The sequence below is a fragment of the Dipteris shenzhenensis genome, chromosome 22 (genome assembly GCF_047967505.1).
Source record: "Dipteris shenzhenensis isolate YYH24624 ecotype China chromosome 22, Dip_SZ_1.0, whole genome shotgun sequence".
In the NCBI taxonomy this organism is placed as follows: Eukaryota; Viridiplantae; Streptophyta; class Polypodiopsida; order Gleicheniales; family Dipteridaceae; genus Dipteris; species Dipteris shenzhenensis.
The window spans coordinates 9,484,083-9,500,276 of record NC_141617.1 but is presented as its reverse complement, the minus strand read 5'-3'; the positions used below and the strand labels follow the sequence as shown (position 1 = coordinate 9,500,276).

At 41.6% G+C, this 16,194-nt stretch overlaps 1 protein-coding gene across 3 annotated transcripts in view; it reads left to right on the top strand.

Moving 5' to 3' along the window:
• Window positions 1–7,946, top strand: part of LOC147887704 (NADH:ubiquinone oxidoreductase, 17.2kDa subunit) — a 54,790-nt gene extending 46,844 nt beyond the window's left edge. For 2 of the 3 annotated variants that reach the window (XM_087393633.1, XM_087393632.1), the window contains exons 9-10: window positions 7,209–7,277; window positions 7,391–7,946. In XM_087393633.1, the coding sequence (XP_087249759.1) occupies window positions 7,209–7,277; window positions 7,391–7,454 (133 nt within the window). In that variant the 3' untranslated portion in view covers window positions 7,455–7,946. The remainder of the gene's footprint in view (window positions 1–7,208; window positions 7,278–7,390) is intronic. The other variant, XM_087393634.1, reaches the window with a different exon arrangement.
• Window positions 7,947–16,194: the final 8,248 nt, after the last annotated feature.

Genomic DNA, 16,194 nt, shown 5'->3' with positions numbered 1-16,194 from the left:
TTCACCTATCGTGGTGAACTAGTGGAGATAATGTAGTCATACACATATCTAGGAGCAGTCTTCACAGGACCCATCTTCACGATGAAACATGCAGCCCAGGTACGACTCACACGAGGGTGTAGTGCTTTGGCTAGACTAGAGCGGCAGTGTTTCCAGGCACACTTCTAGGATCCACCAACGAAGGGCTGGCTTTTCGACACACTAGTGCGACCAACTGTCATGTATGCAACACCTTTTTGGGGGTGCGATCTTCCGAGGACAGATTGGAGGAGCTTCGAGCGGCTACAGGTGACGATGGGGTCCAGGATGATCCGATGTAAGCCCTCAGTTCCACATGAGATAGTACAGGTAGAGTTCGCCATGACACCTCTCCAAGTTGATGCCATCTTTCAAACAGCGACTTTCATCCACAGGGTGTGGGACTTACCCCATTGGAGACTTCCGAGATTGGGCCTAGAGTCATCCAGACGACTTGCAGAGAGCGGGGCAGAGACATGATATGCACACATATCTACATGGCTTGCCAGGCACGGTATCCAAATGGATAAGCTTCCCCCCTTTCAGTATAGCATGGATGCACCTCTTGAGTTGATCCCGCGAGATGAGATCAACCGTATTATACGGTTAGACCTCCTCCAGCTTCACATATCCCAGACTTGGGGGGAGGACCAAGAACTCCCCACCAAGACCCAGTTCTATCGCGGTCACTTCTTGCAAGTATTAGAGAAGGGATTCATTATCAGACCCGAGTATCTCGAGGATAGAGGAGTATCTCATGCACTGAGGATTGCCATTGGTCAGATGCGGGTTTCATCCCATCAGCTGAGGATTGAGGCAGGGAGAGCATCGAGTATACCTAGAGAGCAGCGGATCTGCACGCTATGTACGCTAGGGGCGGTTGAGATAAGAGGAGCATTTTGTTTGTATTTGCCTAGTCTACTATGAGATTCGAGGATGCTACCACTATCTCTATCTAGAGGGGAATGGCTTCGGTCCTTTGTCACGACTAATCCATTTCCATGACCAGGTCTGTATCGCTCTCTATCTGATGGGAATGCGGCGACACAGGAAGGCACTTTTACGACAGATTAGAGAGTAGCAAGGATTGGTGAGACCACTACAGGACATAGAGAGTGATCGGGCACAGCGGCACATCACAGACTTCTATACATTTGAGTCAGCCCTTGGACACAATGGAGTGGAGGTAGAGGAGCTAGCCGATATGAGCGCAGTCTGGATGAGCAGCCGGCACAGTACCGTCGAGAGAGGGGCACAGAGGCCACATGTGTGACATAGAGCCCCAATAGTACACTCTATTGAGGTCTGGCCTATCACAACTTTCCTCAAAGGAGACCGACAGAGACAAGGGATCACTCTAGACATAGCCTAGAGAGTCCAGAGAGCGAGGAGACCGGGTCCCCCGCCGCAACATGAGACAATTTGACAAACGCAGATACGAGATATTTTTGCAGCCCACCATAGAGCCATCATTGTACTAGGCTTTGGTTTCGTCCCAATGCCTGGATAGATTGATTGATATGATATGATTATGATTATGTTTATGATTATGATTCTGTTAGCATAGATTAGTACTCAACAAGGGTCCTAGCGTACTCTTTGCTTAAGCCCACTGAGGCTTGTATGAGTTCGCTTTTCTGTGCGCTTTGTCCCATAGGCCCGCGAGGTCTCCGGTGGATGTTAATATATCTTTCTTTCTTTCTTTCTTTCTATGTGTGGGTGGACCTATGTGGTACAAGACTTGGATTGGGACACCTTAGAAGATGTATGGCACAATAGCTTGCCTTTGGATGCTTTATCTGAGGATGACAGCTTGGTGTGTAGACATGCTTGGACTGTGTGGCCACCGTATGATAGAGGGGTACAATTGTGCTTTGTAGGGGATAAGATGGTTGTTGATCTAGCTGGTTTGCTTATATGTGGTGAGCAATGGAGAAGATGTATTGGCTTGTTTCCATTTGATCGAGGAGGATAACAAGGCAAAGCAAAAGGACGACTGCTGGACATAAATGTTCGCAGCTGAGGGGTGGGCAAAAATGATAGGCAAATTTTAAGGACCCTGATTTTGAACTGCTAGTGGTAGGAACTAGGCGGAACTGATACTGTTGTACATGCTAGGACCAGATGTTTATTTGCATGAAGGTAGAAAGTGATTGTTAATTACGGAACTAATGGTAGATAGGCCAGTGGAGGCATGGGTAAAGAGCATGCAGCTAAAAATAGCAGTTGCACCTCCCTAGAAAAAGCAGCAGTCACTATTCTTGCGATAACTTTTGATCAGTAACTTGGATTTGGGAGCTCTTTTTTTTGTTGCGAAGGTGAAATCGAGCTTTATAACTCTTTAGAAGAGGTCGAAGCCAAAATCCGCGGAGAAGGGGATCGAAAACTTAGAACTCGACAGGCGACTTGTTTTTGTTGTGAGAAGTGTCAGAAAGCAGTTATTTTTGACGATCATAAGAAGTTTGTGAGTGTCCTGGGTTTGAGAGAAGGGTGGTGCTCCTACTTTGCGACATACCAAAGTCTTCCTTGAATATGAGAGCCTCTTTTGATGGCTGTTCTGGTTTGCAGAAGCATTGTGGTTTGTAAGAGTTATGTCAATGTGGATCTGTATCAATGGGCAGCATCTCATGCAAACTGGTGTCTCCAAAGAGTGGAGAAGCTGGTTTGGAAGAAGAAGCCTGATGCTGAGCAATTATATTTGCTCGTTCTAGATCCAATCCTTCCAGGGGATTTCCAGTCATTGTGGACATCATGAGGCCTTTATACTTTGTTTTACGTATCACAAATCGAGAGGGGTCTACCATGGGACTCCTACATGAGTTTATGACGCATTTGGAGAGGCCTTAACAACAAACAAACCCTGTGAGACATTGACAGCCTACAATTAGTCTATGTGAAATTTCATATTGTTTCGTTCATATGCATTACAAACTTCAGCCATGCAACTGTGCATCTTTTCTATTTGATCATTTTATGGACTTTACATATTGGAACTTGGGATTCAAGAATCCACCATTTAGGACAATTGATTAGTCATGAAGACCTATCCATTGTGTAGCTCACCTTTGCATCCTCTTTGGCTCATTGAATGAAGAGCTCATTGTGTAGCTCGTCTTTGCATCCTCTTTGGCTCATTGAATGAAGAGCTCATTGAAGGCTGGTTGGCATACCTTGGTGGAGCTTACAACACCACATGCCAACCTTTTGTGTGAGCAGCTTCTCACATTTCCAGACCGAGTGGTGTTTCCAGCCATGCAATGGCCCAAAGCCATGAGACAGCTCTTCGCCCAAACTTGAAGACTTGCCATTTTATAAATCACAACCCGGAAGCTTGCATTTAGTTCTAATCCCTAGCACATCAAGATCCAAGTTTGAAGATTGATCATTGAACATGTGACTGCCACATGTATAGTATTCATAGTGCGCACGAGAGGAATTGGAGTGCACATAAAGAGAAGAAAGACTTGTCTACTTTAGGGACAACTTGCACATTATGCACACAATCTAGAACCTCACCTAGGCCATGCAAGTTATAAAATTTTTAGTTCGTGTATGTATGGATTTTGAAGCATGATATCGTACCTTTCATCTATCCTGATTCATGTTCGCATTTTGCACATCAATCTTGATGAGATTGATGTCGTCAAACCCCTAATCTCTAGACTATCGATTGCATGATACAATAATTATATCATTATTTTTGAAGAGTGTTTTGAGACGAGGCATGTTACAGGTTATAAGTGAGGGAGAGACTTTGACATACCCTTGATGTGGAGGTTGTGGAAGACATGGAGAGAGGAGCCAAAGAGGACGAAGGGTGTAGAGAATGAGGGCTTATGGGCATGAGGAGGACACCTAAGCACATTGAAGGAGAAGACGATAGATCCAATACATCCTTTTCTTATACTAGTGCCAGTTCTAGCATAGACGACTCCTTTGATCAGGAATGATTGTTTCCTACTGGACTGGCCATGACTCATTTCCAAGTTCAATTTCTTTCAAGCCTTTGAAACGTTTTGTTCAAAGTTTCTTCAAAATTGAGATAATGCCTAGAGAGTCTAGGCTTGTTATGCCATATATAACATGATGGATTGAAAGCATTATCTTCTTCTACTAGTGCTAGCTCTTCTAGGATAGAGCTGCCCTAAAGGGTTGATCATAAGTAAACTTTAAGAAGGAAGTCTATATGCTGCTGCCATGGCAGCCTATGTGTGCCCATGTGGAAGTTGTAACATGTGGGGACTAGCTGTGCGGAAATTAGATGAACATACAAGGAAAAACTCAAGCATGAGATACTTCAGATATCTTCCTAACTATAGTACAATGCTTTATTGTACTGATGGCGTAAATGCCCTGTACATGGGCGCCACATCGGCATACAAAAATGAACTGAACTACTCCCCTAACTGCAACAGGAGGGAGATGGAGCTACGCTGCTGAAACAGGACACCAAACCTGGACCATATGCTGGCTGATAGGCGCTGCTAGAGGCTGGGAGCTGAGTGCTGAAATGAGGGGCGGGCAAAGCCCTTCTTTGTGTATTCCTTCATCGCCTCGGTCTGGATTCATCTCCAATTGCATTCTTCATGCGTAATGGGAGCTCTAGCAAGTTAATGAATGCTAGTATACTTCAATTAAGCTGTCTGATGTTTCTGAAGATACTCGATCACAGTTACTAAAACCGTTGAAGGAATGCTTTTGCATAGCCATTATGTCCACCCGAGTTGTGGAGCAAAATATTTTGCAATTCTGTTGAATCAAAGAAGGATCAAGGGGTCTGTCTTCATGGGCTTCGCTGTAACTGTGCAGACTGTCCAGGTTCTTTGCTCCTCCTCACCTATCATTGGTGTCGATATTTGGGGTGCAGATGCATTGATGTGGTCTGTGGGAAGGGCCTGCTTTGGCCAACCCAACCAGCCTTACCTGGCTGACCAGCCAGGTCGGCTGGTTGGCTGGACTGGTTGGGCTGTCTGCTCAGCCCTAGGGACCTACCTGGAGAGGGTCGAGGCTGCCTATAAAAGGTGCCTCTCCCAGCCCACTTAAATGCATGTTGCTGCCCTTTGGAGACCCAAAAGATGCCATATATGCTGCGTAGGGAGCTGTGATTGGCTGACAAGGCATCCAGTGTCATTGCAACCTAGGTTTGACGCTGGTGCATGTGACATTCCCCTCTTTTGGACTTGTTGCTAGGTGGATACCTTGCTGCTTCGCTGTGGAAATGGGAATGGACCCTCATAGCGCGTGCCTAACTCGTCCCTGACTAGGGCCCACAAATGAGTCACGGCGTATGGCAAATTGGTCAGATTGTGTCACAATGCTCCCTAGTCCAGGGGTGCATGTGACATTCCCTCCTACGTAACTTCTGGGTGATGGTAGCTGCTGAGGGACTGAGTGAATTTGCCAAGCGAATGTGATCATGATGACCACCAACTGCTGCTCGAACCTCCCAAAGAACTAGGGAATGATAGTCTTGCACTGGGACTGATTTGGTATCGCTTCAAGAGGCTGAGGAATGAATGCTCTACTATGATAACACGACGGCTCAATAAAAATTCTTGAGAACTGGTACTACCGCGAAGATGAAAAGTCATCCCATTGCACTACTACTACGAACTCCTGATCCTCAAGTGGTATGGCACTTTGATAGGCTCCTGGAAATATTAACTGCGTGCTGTCCCCGTGAACTATTGAGGACTAACTAGGCTGTTGAGGCGGAGGCACTGCACTTTGGAGGGCTAATGGCATGAAACTGGTTACCAACTGCTGGCATGCACCCTCCTCACTGCGGAAGTTCCACCGACATAGAAATCGTGGTTCTACTCTGTGAACTACTGGGGTGATGATAAAGCCACTAAGGCTAGGCAACCAAAACTGAAAACCTGGAAACTCCAGAATACTCACATGCATTCGTGGAAATCGTGGTATTGCCTGTCTGCGGTGAGGGAAAGATAGAATACACATGCGTCCTGTTGATGCCTGGAGCTGCTGAAACTGTAGCTGTCTCTCTGAGAAACTCCTAGAGAGGAGGAACCGTGACGTCTCTCTGAGGAGCTGAGAGGCGACTGGCACTGTAGAGCACCCCTCCAAGGGGTAGGCTGTACTGGATGCTCTCCGAAGTAACAAAGGAGCTGGTAGACACCCCTCTAATAAATCTATTGAATGGGATGCTGCCTGAAAGGCCCATGAGATGTCTATAACAATGGAGAACACCTCGACTACAATGATTGAGTTCATATAACTAATTTGTGCAAGCCGCTCATATACACAAATTTACTCTCACCCTGATCGTTGTTCTTTTTTGGGGTTCTACATGTTTGATACATCATACAGTCTTTAAAAAGATGTAACAGCCTATTGTAAGACTTGTGGCACGCTGCTAGAAATATGCCATCTTGTTGGTATAAGTGATTTGTGCGAGAATGTGAGTCAGAGATCAAGTGCTGCCTGTAGCACTTGTACACAGCGAAAAAATGAAGATGAACTCTTTCCTAAAATATGCTGTAATTGAACCCACAGTAACACAGATATGCAGGAGATATAAGAGTAGAAAGAACTTCATAAAATGCTCAGTCTATACATCACTGATGTGGGAAAATGGTAAGGGTGAGTGCAAAACCTCTAGTGAGTTCTGGGTAAAACACGGCCAAGTGTAAGAGCCGACCAGATCCAGGATGAACCATTAGAACAGGTCCAAATCAGCCAAGAAGATCAGGCCGATCTGGTTGATCCCTCATTAGAGCTTTCTATGTCCAAGATCACCATCTTGTGTCTTGGGATCTGAGCTCTTTTTTGTATCAACTTTGGGTACTTTGGGTCATCTTATTCATCTAGTGGGACTTGTTACAAAGGGGTTCTGTTGACAAGGTCCTTTCACTCTAAGCTTTTTAATTGGGGTGCATTTGGACTTCTAATGACCATTAGAAAGGCTCTGTTTCAATATGATGTGTGAAGTACTGTGCATTATCACTAGAACAGGTACATGTTTTCCTCGGACAGTAGCCTTGGAGTGAGAATTGTTCAAGCATTGATTCATTTGTGGTCTTTATGATTTCTTAGTTGAGTTTGAGCTGTTTTCAAATGCAATTGAATGTGTGTCACTTTGTCCTCAGAAACATGGTAGTGGGCTAGGAATGCTTATGTTCTTAAGACTTCTTTAAGATGGTTTCTTGTCTTGTGGTAAACTTATACAGCAGGTCTTCTGGAGGGCTGAAGAAAAATGATTTGTGTGAAGCTGAAAGAAGAGGCAAGGAACAGCAAGGGTAAGCAAAATTCCGATCAGATATGCACACATATTCTGTTAAAGGGTTAAGCTCTTTGCTGTTGTGTGTCTGTTAGTTTGAACTCAAGAAATACCTTTTATGGATGATGGCAGGGTGGTACAACCTAATGAGAGTGGGAATGTCTATGAATCTTGGAAATGGGTACCCCCAAAATAATTTTACCACGGCTAAGCATTCTTCATATTTATTTGTGCGTGACTGTCATGAGATCGCAACTGGGCTATTGTTGGTCTTTTAAGAGATTGAGTTTGGGCATTCATCTAGCTATAATTATTATTGGCACACTTGTTTCCTGGTGAGCTAATAGATCTTTACTTGGAAAGGTGTTTTGCATTAGACATTAGTGTTCATACCCTCTTTGGTGCATTCCTATATTATTGGATTAACCTTCAAAAGGGAAAAGTTTTGAGCATCTTGAGAGAAACTGCACATCGTCATGAGCAAGTGCTTAACAGGCGTGGATGATTCAGTTGCTGCTATGTGGGCAACGTCAGGCATTGATAGGCTGTTATTGACATTGTTTTCCAGGAAAGTCACTTTCGAGAATACAAAAGAAAAACTTTACTCTTTTCACATGTAGATTCACAGCTAACACCCGTCTTTTTGCGAGGCGGCAAGTTTATACTAGAAGGGAGCCAAACGATTAGAAAACATGAAAGATATAAATGCTTGTGAGTCTGGCATTAATTGTGATGTTTGTTAAGATTGTTTGAAGTCTTCGAAATATGTTGCAAGCACAAGAAGTGGACAATATTTTTTGAGTGCATGGTAATGGGTGAGAGTAGTTCGTAGATTTGCAAGGTTGGCTTTCATGTTATAATCATTTGCCACATCAAATATTTTAAAGCATTCTTTATAGGAGGATGAATATGCAACCTGCCATGGATTTCTTTTTGCATCGACCTTAATGCACTGTTGCCTCTTGATGCAACAGTTTTGCAAGGAAAAGAAACCATTTGTGAATGGTTACTAAAATGCATGTTCATGCATACACCTTGCGGATCTTGCAACATTTATATATATATATATATATATATATATATATATAGCTTCAATATAAGATGTGGCCTTGCACCTAGGAGAAGGGAAGCAATATATATATATATATATATATTGCTTCAATATAAGATGTGGCCTTGCACCTAGGAGAAGGGAAGTACAGCTTCAAATTATGACATTTGGGGAAAAAAGGACATTTTAAGCATCTATTTTCTTGAGGAAGCGAGTTATTTGTATGTAGATTGAAAAGCTGAAATCACAAGAAATCACCATACAAATGCGATTATTGATGGTTTAGAAGGTGAAGGACAAATTGATGTAATGGGATCTAGAGTTCTAAGGTCTAAGGTTGTGAGGTTGTGAACACATGGTGTGCTTGGTTAGGTGTCAGTAGGTGTGATTGAGTAAATCTAGGTGTGTGTGGTGTGATTGAGAGAATCATGGAACTGATGGAGAGATTTGTGGATTTAGCTCTAGTGAGCTCACATGTGATGTCACTACTAGATGTAACTGGAGCTTATATATTGAGCCTGTCTCTCATGAATAAACTCTCTTTTGCTTCACTTGCTCAATCCTTCTTGCAACTCCAACATGTGGTATCAGAGCCTTGGTTCACTCTCCTTGAGACCTCCTTGAGTGCCATGTCATCATCTTCTTCACCATGAAGTTTTTGAAGCTTTTCTTCCTCTTCTTCCCACAAAATTTCCTTAGGCTTGTTCTTCTCATTCTCTGAGCCGTTGTCAACGCCCTTTGAGATCAAGCATCTCCATGATGGGGCGAATCCCTAGCTAGGAGGAATTAGAGAATAGTTGTTTTCTCTGTCCGTGCCGACACATCTATAGTCTGCGCCATTTTGTGCAATGCGACTTGCTTGGGCTGAAGTTCGTCAATTCCTCTTAGGGGTGGTTGGACGATCTTATGAGCTAGCTGCTGTTCAAGTTTGAGCGCATTTGGTCCATAGAAGAAGAAATAAAAGAAAAACTAGTAAAAAATGGAGCATCTCTTTGATGTTCTAACGGGGAATTGCACCACCACTCTGTTGTGTGAGTAGTAATATATACAAGCTTCAATTTGGTTCAAAAAGCTCCTTATTTGGATCTATGGTTAGGGAGATATGAGTGCTTCAAGTTTGTAACTTTTATATAAGAGATTTTGGAGTTTATGCTATTAGAATTGTAGCATTTGATGCTTATGCATATATGTTGATCAAGTTTGACCATTATAGTGGTGCTTACTTGATGTTTGAAGCTAATTCAAAGATGATTACGGTACCTAGCATAGTGAATGAAGTGTATTTACATTTGGATGATTGCATTATGCCATACATTCATGAGCTTCTATGTACAAGAGTAGACACTGCTCTTATTTTACTAATAAGTGGTAAGACCCTCTTCATATTTGATTTATGTGAAGGCATATGGGATGCATGTGATCATGTACTTGAAGTCAACTTGCTTAAAGCTACTCATTTGGTAGCATACCTCATTAAGAGAGGAGGTATGAAGAAGAAGGATGCAAGAAAGATCAAAGGTCAAAGGAGTTACAAAAAGAGCTGCACCAAGAACCTCTCGACAATGTACCTCACACTATGGTAGCTTGGAAGAGAAGAAGGAAAAGGTCAAGATATGCCATCAAAGGGGGGTATTTTTCCACATCTTCTACTTAGAATGTTTTAGTGTGTGGTCAATAAGGGTTCTCTGCCTTGGGATGTCTCCCTGAAGTGATTGTTAGTCTTATATGTTACCTTGTTGGATCTAAGGGTATTCCCATGCATAGTCATTGTCTATCTCCCAATTGTAAACCAACAAACCAAAGTCAGAGTGAGATCATGTTGGGATGAGGATGCCCAAATGAGTCTACTGCTGGTGCAACTAGAGTGAGTATCATGTTGTGTATCAACTAGAGGTGGGCAAGCCATGAAGTTTCCCATGGACTACTGCTAGGCTTGAGGTCATCAATTTGTGGGGGGAATGAAGAATAAATTGATGTAATGGGATCTAGAGTCCTAAGGTCTAAGGTTGTGAGCTTGTGAACACATGGTGTGCCTAGTTAGGTGTCAGTAGGTGTGATTGAGTGAATCTAGGAGTGATTGAGTGAATCTAGGTGTGTGGTGTGTGATTGAGAGAATCATGGAACTGATTGAGAGATTTGTAGATCTAGATGCTCTAGTGAGCTCACATGTGATGTTACTATTGGATGTAATTGGAGTCTATATATTGGGCTTGTCTCTCATGAATAGACTCTCTTTTGCTTCACTTGCTCAATCCTTCTTGCAACTCCAATAGAAGGGGGGTTTGAAAACTAATACTACTAATTCATGTCCAATGCATCTTTGTGGGCTCGAAAAGAAGGCATTTTATTACTTTTTGTTTATACTTTTAAAAATATGCTGATGCATATGCAATGTAAACTTGGAAATAATGAAATCGATACTTCATTACTTGTTTCATTATTATGCTAAATCAGTTTTGATGCTCTTATCTCCAACACTTGTCATGATTTGAACATCCAAGGGCTTAGCCAACAATTTTTGAACATTTGAGGACCTAGCCAATGATATGACGATTTGGACATTTGATGGCTTAGTGAGTAATCTTAAGCTTATGGTCCTTGATTACCATTGTTTCTTCTTAATTGTTAGACATGCTCCTTATGTGAAGTTGTATGGAAAGAAGTCCATGCGATCAAACTATACTATTTTCTTGAAGACCAATCGTAATGACACATGTAATGGAAGTATGGATTTGCAGTGTTACAAAAGAAACTAGGAGTAATGCTAGGCAATGAAGAACGATGAAAATATTACTAGGACTCCAACATGTATGCAACCACTTGATGGTGGTTGTCCTTGGTTATTCTTCAAACAAATTGCAAGTGCAAACAAAATCCATAAGAGTGCACGTTGGTCTCTGATTGCAAAAGATGGCCTCGAAAAAGTAGATGAGTATAGTTTCATACACGTAGGCTGAATATGAAAGGTAAGAATGTCAAAATGTGTGCATGGTTTCGTGAAGTCTATCCCACCTACGAAGGGAAAGTTGTTTCACAAGGTTTGGATTGTAGGAAGAAAACCAAGCTAGGCCACATACTTTTGAAATAGAGGTTTGAATGCCTTTGAGACACCAAAAGAAGCATGAAGTCATAAAAAAGGGAGGGGGATGCCAAAAGCTAGGTAGTGGGTTTATTTACAAGATATGATTGAAGAAAAAGGGGACTCCAGAATGTGACAGGACGTTTAGCATATATTAAAAAGGGAGATTCTTTAGAGTGATTGTAAAAGTTATTTTTGCAAGACATGATTGATGATGATGTGCATAACTCATATCTATTACTACATCTACTAACAAAAATTGAGTGTATGAGGCAATGCATAGCTTTACAATGTGTGGAAGAACCCACGATCCATCACCTATATATCTAGCTTTAGAATGGGAGAACATGACCCTTTTTATGTGTCAAATATCAAGTTACTCCAAAGCTGACCAATAGGTTCCTAATTCAATGTTGAAGGAGAGATCCTCCTCAAGCTACTTAGAACAGGAGAAAAGTAGCAACAATGTAACTTTTGCAGCCCATGGTGGAGATACAAGTGTTAAGACACATAAAGAGGGGGCACGATAGCCACGAATGCCAACCTTCCACATTTATGGCTAGTAGGTCAAAACTAGCCACCATGAGTATCAAGGTGAGGAAGCTTGCAAGTCAGGACAATTTGTTGATTTTGGCTTTAGGAACATTTTGTATTTCGAGAGGCACTATAAATCTCTCTTGACAAAATGCACACAAAGGTCCAATATAACTAAATTTCTTTGCTTGTTTTACATTCCTCCACATTTGTTTTCTTGAGTGTTTGTTTCATTTGGTACTAATTTCTTTGGATAAGGTGGGACAATTGATTTTTAGGGATCCACAATTCATGTTCTTAAATAGAGATGGCTAGACAAGGGCTTGTGATATGTGTATCTATTATCTTTATGCATGTCTAAACATTACTCTTTTACAATCAAGATAATATTATTAGCACATTTTAATGACATCATGAATGTTAAGTATTTAATGCATTTGTGCATTGTACATGCAAAAATATTGATGCATAACCAAGTATGGTATTCGTGTTTGTTTTGGGGTTGTAACTTTATAGAACCCTTTTGTCGAACTTATACAAGTGAAAAATACAAATACTACAAAACTCAAATTTGAAATTATATAGAATTTACAAATACAGTTTAAGTCATATCATTCACTATTTCTTATAAAATTGTCATTGCATCCTACAAAATAGAAGATGCTAGGCAAAGGCAGTCATGAAGTTACCACATGCAAAAAAACCCACATGTACATCTCAGATTAGTTGAAATGGAATGGAATCACTAACACAAAGAAGGCTTGAGAGTTTTTTTGGTTTAGGGTTAAAGGATTGGGAGGCATGAGGCATTTTGGCATGCTGGAAAATGGACTACGATAAGGCTTGTGATAGCGTTAGGTCATTCTTACGAGTGGTTAGTTACATCCATGGATGTCAACTTTGTGTTCCTATTGGCATACTTGATGAGCAAGTTTGCACAATACAACCTAAACAATTGACATAAAAAGGAGAGAGCATCTTACATGGAAACTTAAAAAGGAATTGCATGGACTTAAATATTAAGGCTCATGCATTAATGAACTCTCAAGGAGAAAGGGCTTGGCATGCATTATGGGAAATGTCCTTTGGAGCAAAGAGATTAAAAAAAAATCTAGGAAAAAGATAAGAAACATGTGATTATCCAAGGCTTGACACACAAGTGCTAGATGAGGTAGATCTAATGGTATATGTACTTGAGTTAATGGGAGGAAAAAGTCTTGTAACAAAACTTGTCTCCATTAAGAATCCCTCTAATCTTGCATAATTGACATATTGATCCGATTTCACATGTAATATAAAGACACCTATAACTCAAATAGATTATATTTCTCATAAGGTATTGAAAGATTATAGATCCACTTTTGGTGAAGTATCACGCTTCCTTAGTTTGAATTGGTATCTATAATTTATTATGCTTAAATTCTTATTGTCATGAGAGTGTGATGTCATGTTTGTAGCATACCTCCATTCCCAAGGGCTTATGCATCCACCCCAAACTTGCCATATGAAATCTCAAGTTCCACCAATGAGAGATTATCAGTAGTATAATAAGGTCATCTGCATATAACACAACATATGCTAAGCCTACTCCTCTCTAAGGTAGTTCTTTTTAGTTGTGCATGTAAACTACTTGAAGAAACTTTCACATTCGGCTTAGTGACACTTCTCTAAATGCATCATGGGCAATATATTTTTGAAGGTTCATATATGTGCTCAATGGTGAAAGGTTGCGATCAAGCAAGGAATGGACTCCACCATATCCACACCATCTTTAACATACATTGGAGCTTTTCTTAATTGTGCCTCTGTGTGACTTGTAGAGACTACATCTCTTTGCTCCTTCTTGGAACATTGGACCTCCTTCAATCATTCTAAAGATTTTAACACTGCAACATACAAATCTCATTCTGGAATACACTTAAAGAGTTTGAAATTTTCATTTAGAATACGAGGTGACATGAGAGAACTTTCCCCACAGCAATGTCATGTTAGCTTGATCTTTGTTGATTTGGAATTAGTGTTGGAAGACTAGCTTTTTAAGCTTCTCAATACATAGATTGTTTCTCTCATGCTCCCCAAACAAATTGTCTAAAATTACTTGTTGATTTCAATGTTACAATTATTAGTTTGGTACTTATGCATTGTGTAAAATGTGAATTATTGTTTCCCCATCATTCTTTTTCTCATGACTAATGCCTCAACCCCTCACCTTGCCACCCACTCACCCACCTTCTCTCCACCTTGCCCTCCCCTCTCCTTGTAGGCTCGCTCCCTGACCTTTGAATCTGTATGGAAATGTGTGTGTTGCATGGATATGGATGTGTGGGCATCTCTCTCTCTCTCTCTCTCTCATCAAGCCAATTTGACCCCTAGGATCGTAATGAAAAATATATAAAGATTGAGTCTTGTACAAATCACGTGAATTTGACCTATGTACAACGGACATAAGGATATGATGTTGACGGAACAGGTCTTGTACAAAGTATTCTTGGATTCAGTCTCTAACAATTTAGCTCACAACTTTCTATAACGTCTTTTCCCCCAAAGCTTGTAAAAAGCCTCAACTTTCTGGAATGCCCTTTTGCATGTAGCAGTTCTCAGCTTTGAAAGAGCCCAACTAGAGCCCTACTTTCATGCCACCCAATATTGTACATAGTAGCAAAGACTTACATCAAACGTGTAGTGATTTAAAATTTTCCTCTAGTAGTTCTTAGCAATGAAGGAGCACAATTAGAGCCCTATCTTACATAGTACCAAAGAGTTACGTCACTCTTGTATTGATCTAAAATTTTCTTGTAGAAGTCCTCAGCATTGAAGGAGATGAACCCTACTTTCGTGTCACCCCATATTGTACATAGTAGCAAAGAGTTACATCTATCTTGTATTGATATAACATTTTCCGTGTCAAGCCATGTCAAGAATTCTACAAATAACTCCAGATCGTCAACACTAGCAACGTACAACGCCAGAAATGATCGAATATTATGACAAACGTACCCAAACGCCAAAAATGATTTTGAACGTTATAGCTGGAATTCGGCTCCCCATTGCGTGACAATTCAGGGCTAGAGCACCAAGATTCTTGTCTGCTACGCTCCATGGCATTGTCTAGTTCTTCTCACGACCTTCAGTTGCGTACACACTTCAATCACTCATTTGCTCACAAGAATGTCTCAAGAATGTCAAGAGGCTTCATATCCCAGCAATCCTTTACTTAGTATACATGTCCATAATATTCCTGGACTGAACCGGCACATACATGGTCACTTTGGCGATTCTCTCACTTAATAAACCCAAAAAACGGTACATAAATCTAAAAGCTAAACATTTGATCTTCAACAATCTGTGGAGATCATCTAGATGAGCTGGGCTCACAGCCATAGCTTGATATTTGTGATGCTTGGAGGGTAAAGCCAAGTTGTCATACCTAAGATGAAGTACGTTGCAGCTACCATAGCTTGGATTTGACGACTAGCAGCTTTGAAATCTTTATCGAACACAGTAAATACAGTTTACCTATATCCAAAAATCCAGAGTTTCCAATCTCCTTGATGATTTGGTCATATCTTTCTGGTGACCAGCCTTCAGCAAGTTCAACCAGCTGGATTCAAGCCTTTCCGACTCTTGCAAATCGATTCCCTGCATCTCTGATATCAAAAGCCACCGGCTGCTGTAGCTCTAGGAGCATCCTCCACAAACCTTAAACACCTTTGCCACATTGATCATCTTCTATAGGAGGAATAGGATCACCAAACACATTAGCTCGGATGACTTTTTCGTCACTTGGCTCAACGGTTATTTCCAAGCTGATGCATGGTGGCATTTTGGCATTGGCTTCTTTAATGAGGCACATGCACGTTTTTCTCCAAGCTGAAGCTGTCAGATCTGAAACAAAAGCCTCTCAATCTGAGAGACAATCCTAAGATGAAGTACGTTGCAGCTATCATAGCTTGGATTTGACGACTAGCAGCTTTGAAATCTTTACCGAACACCTGCCTCAACCCTCAGCTGATGTGACGAGACTCACAACTGACCGATGGCGATCCTCAATGCACGTGAGACTCCTATCCTCAAGGTACTGAGGTCCGATGACAAGACCATGCTCCAAGACCCTCAGGAAGTGGTCATGGTAACTAGATCTTGGTGGTGGGGAACTCCTCCCCCCCCCCATGCCTTGATGGTGTGGAGCTGGAGAAGGTCCAACCGCACGGTTGATCTCATCTCGTGGGATCATCTCGGGTGGTGCATCCATGCTATACTGAAAGAGGGGAA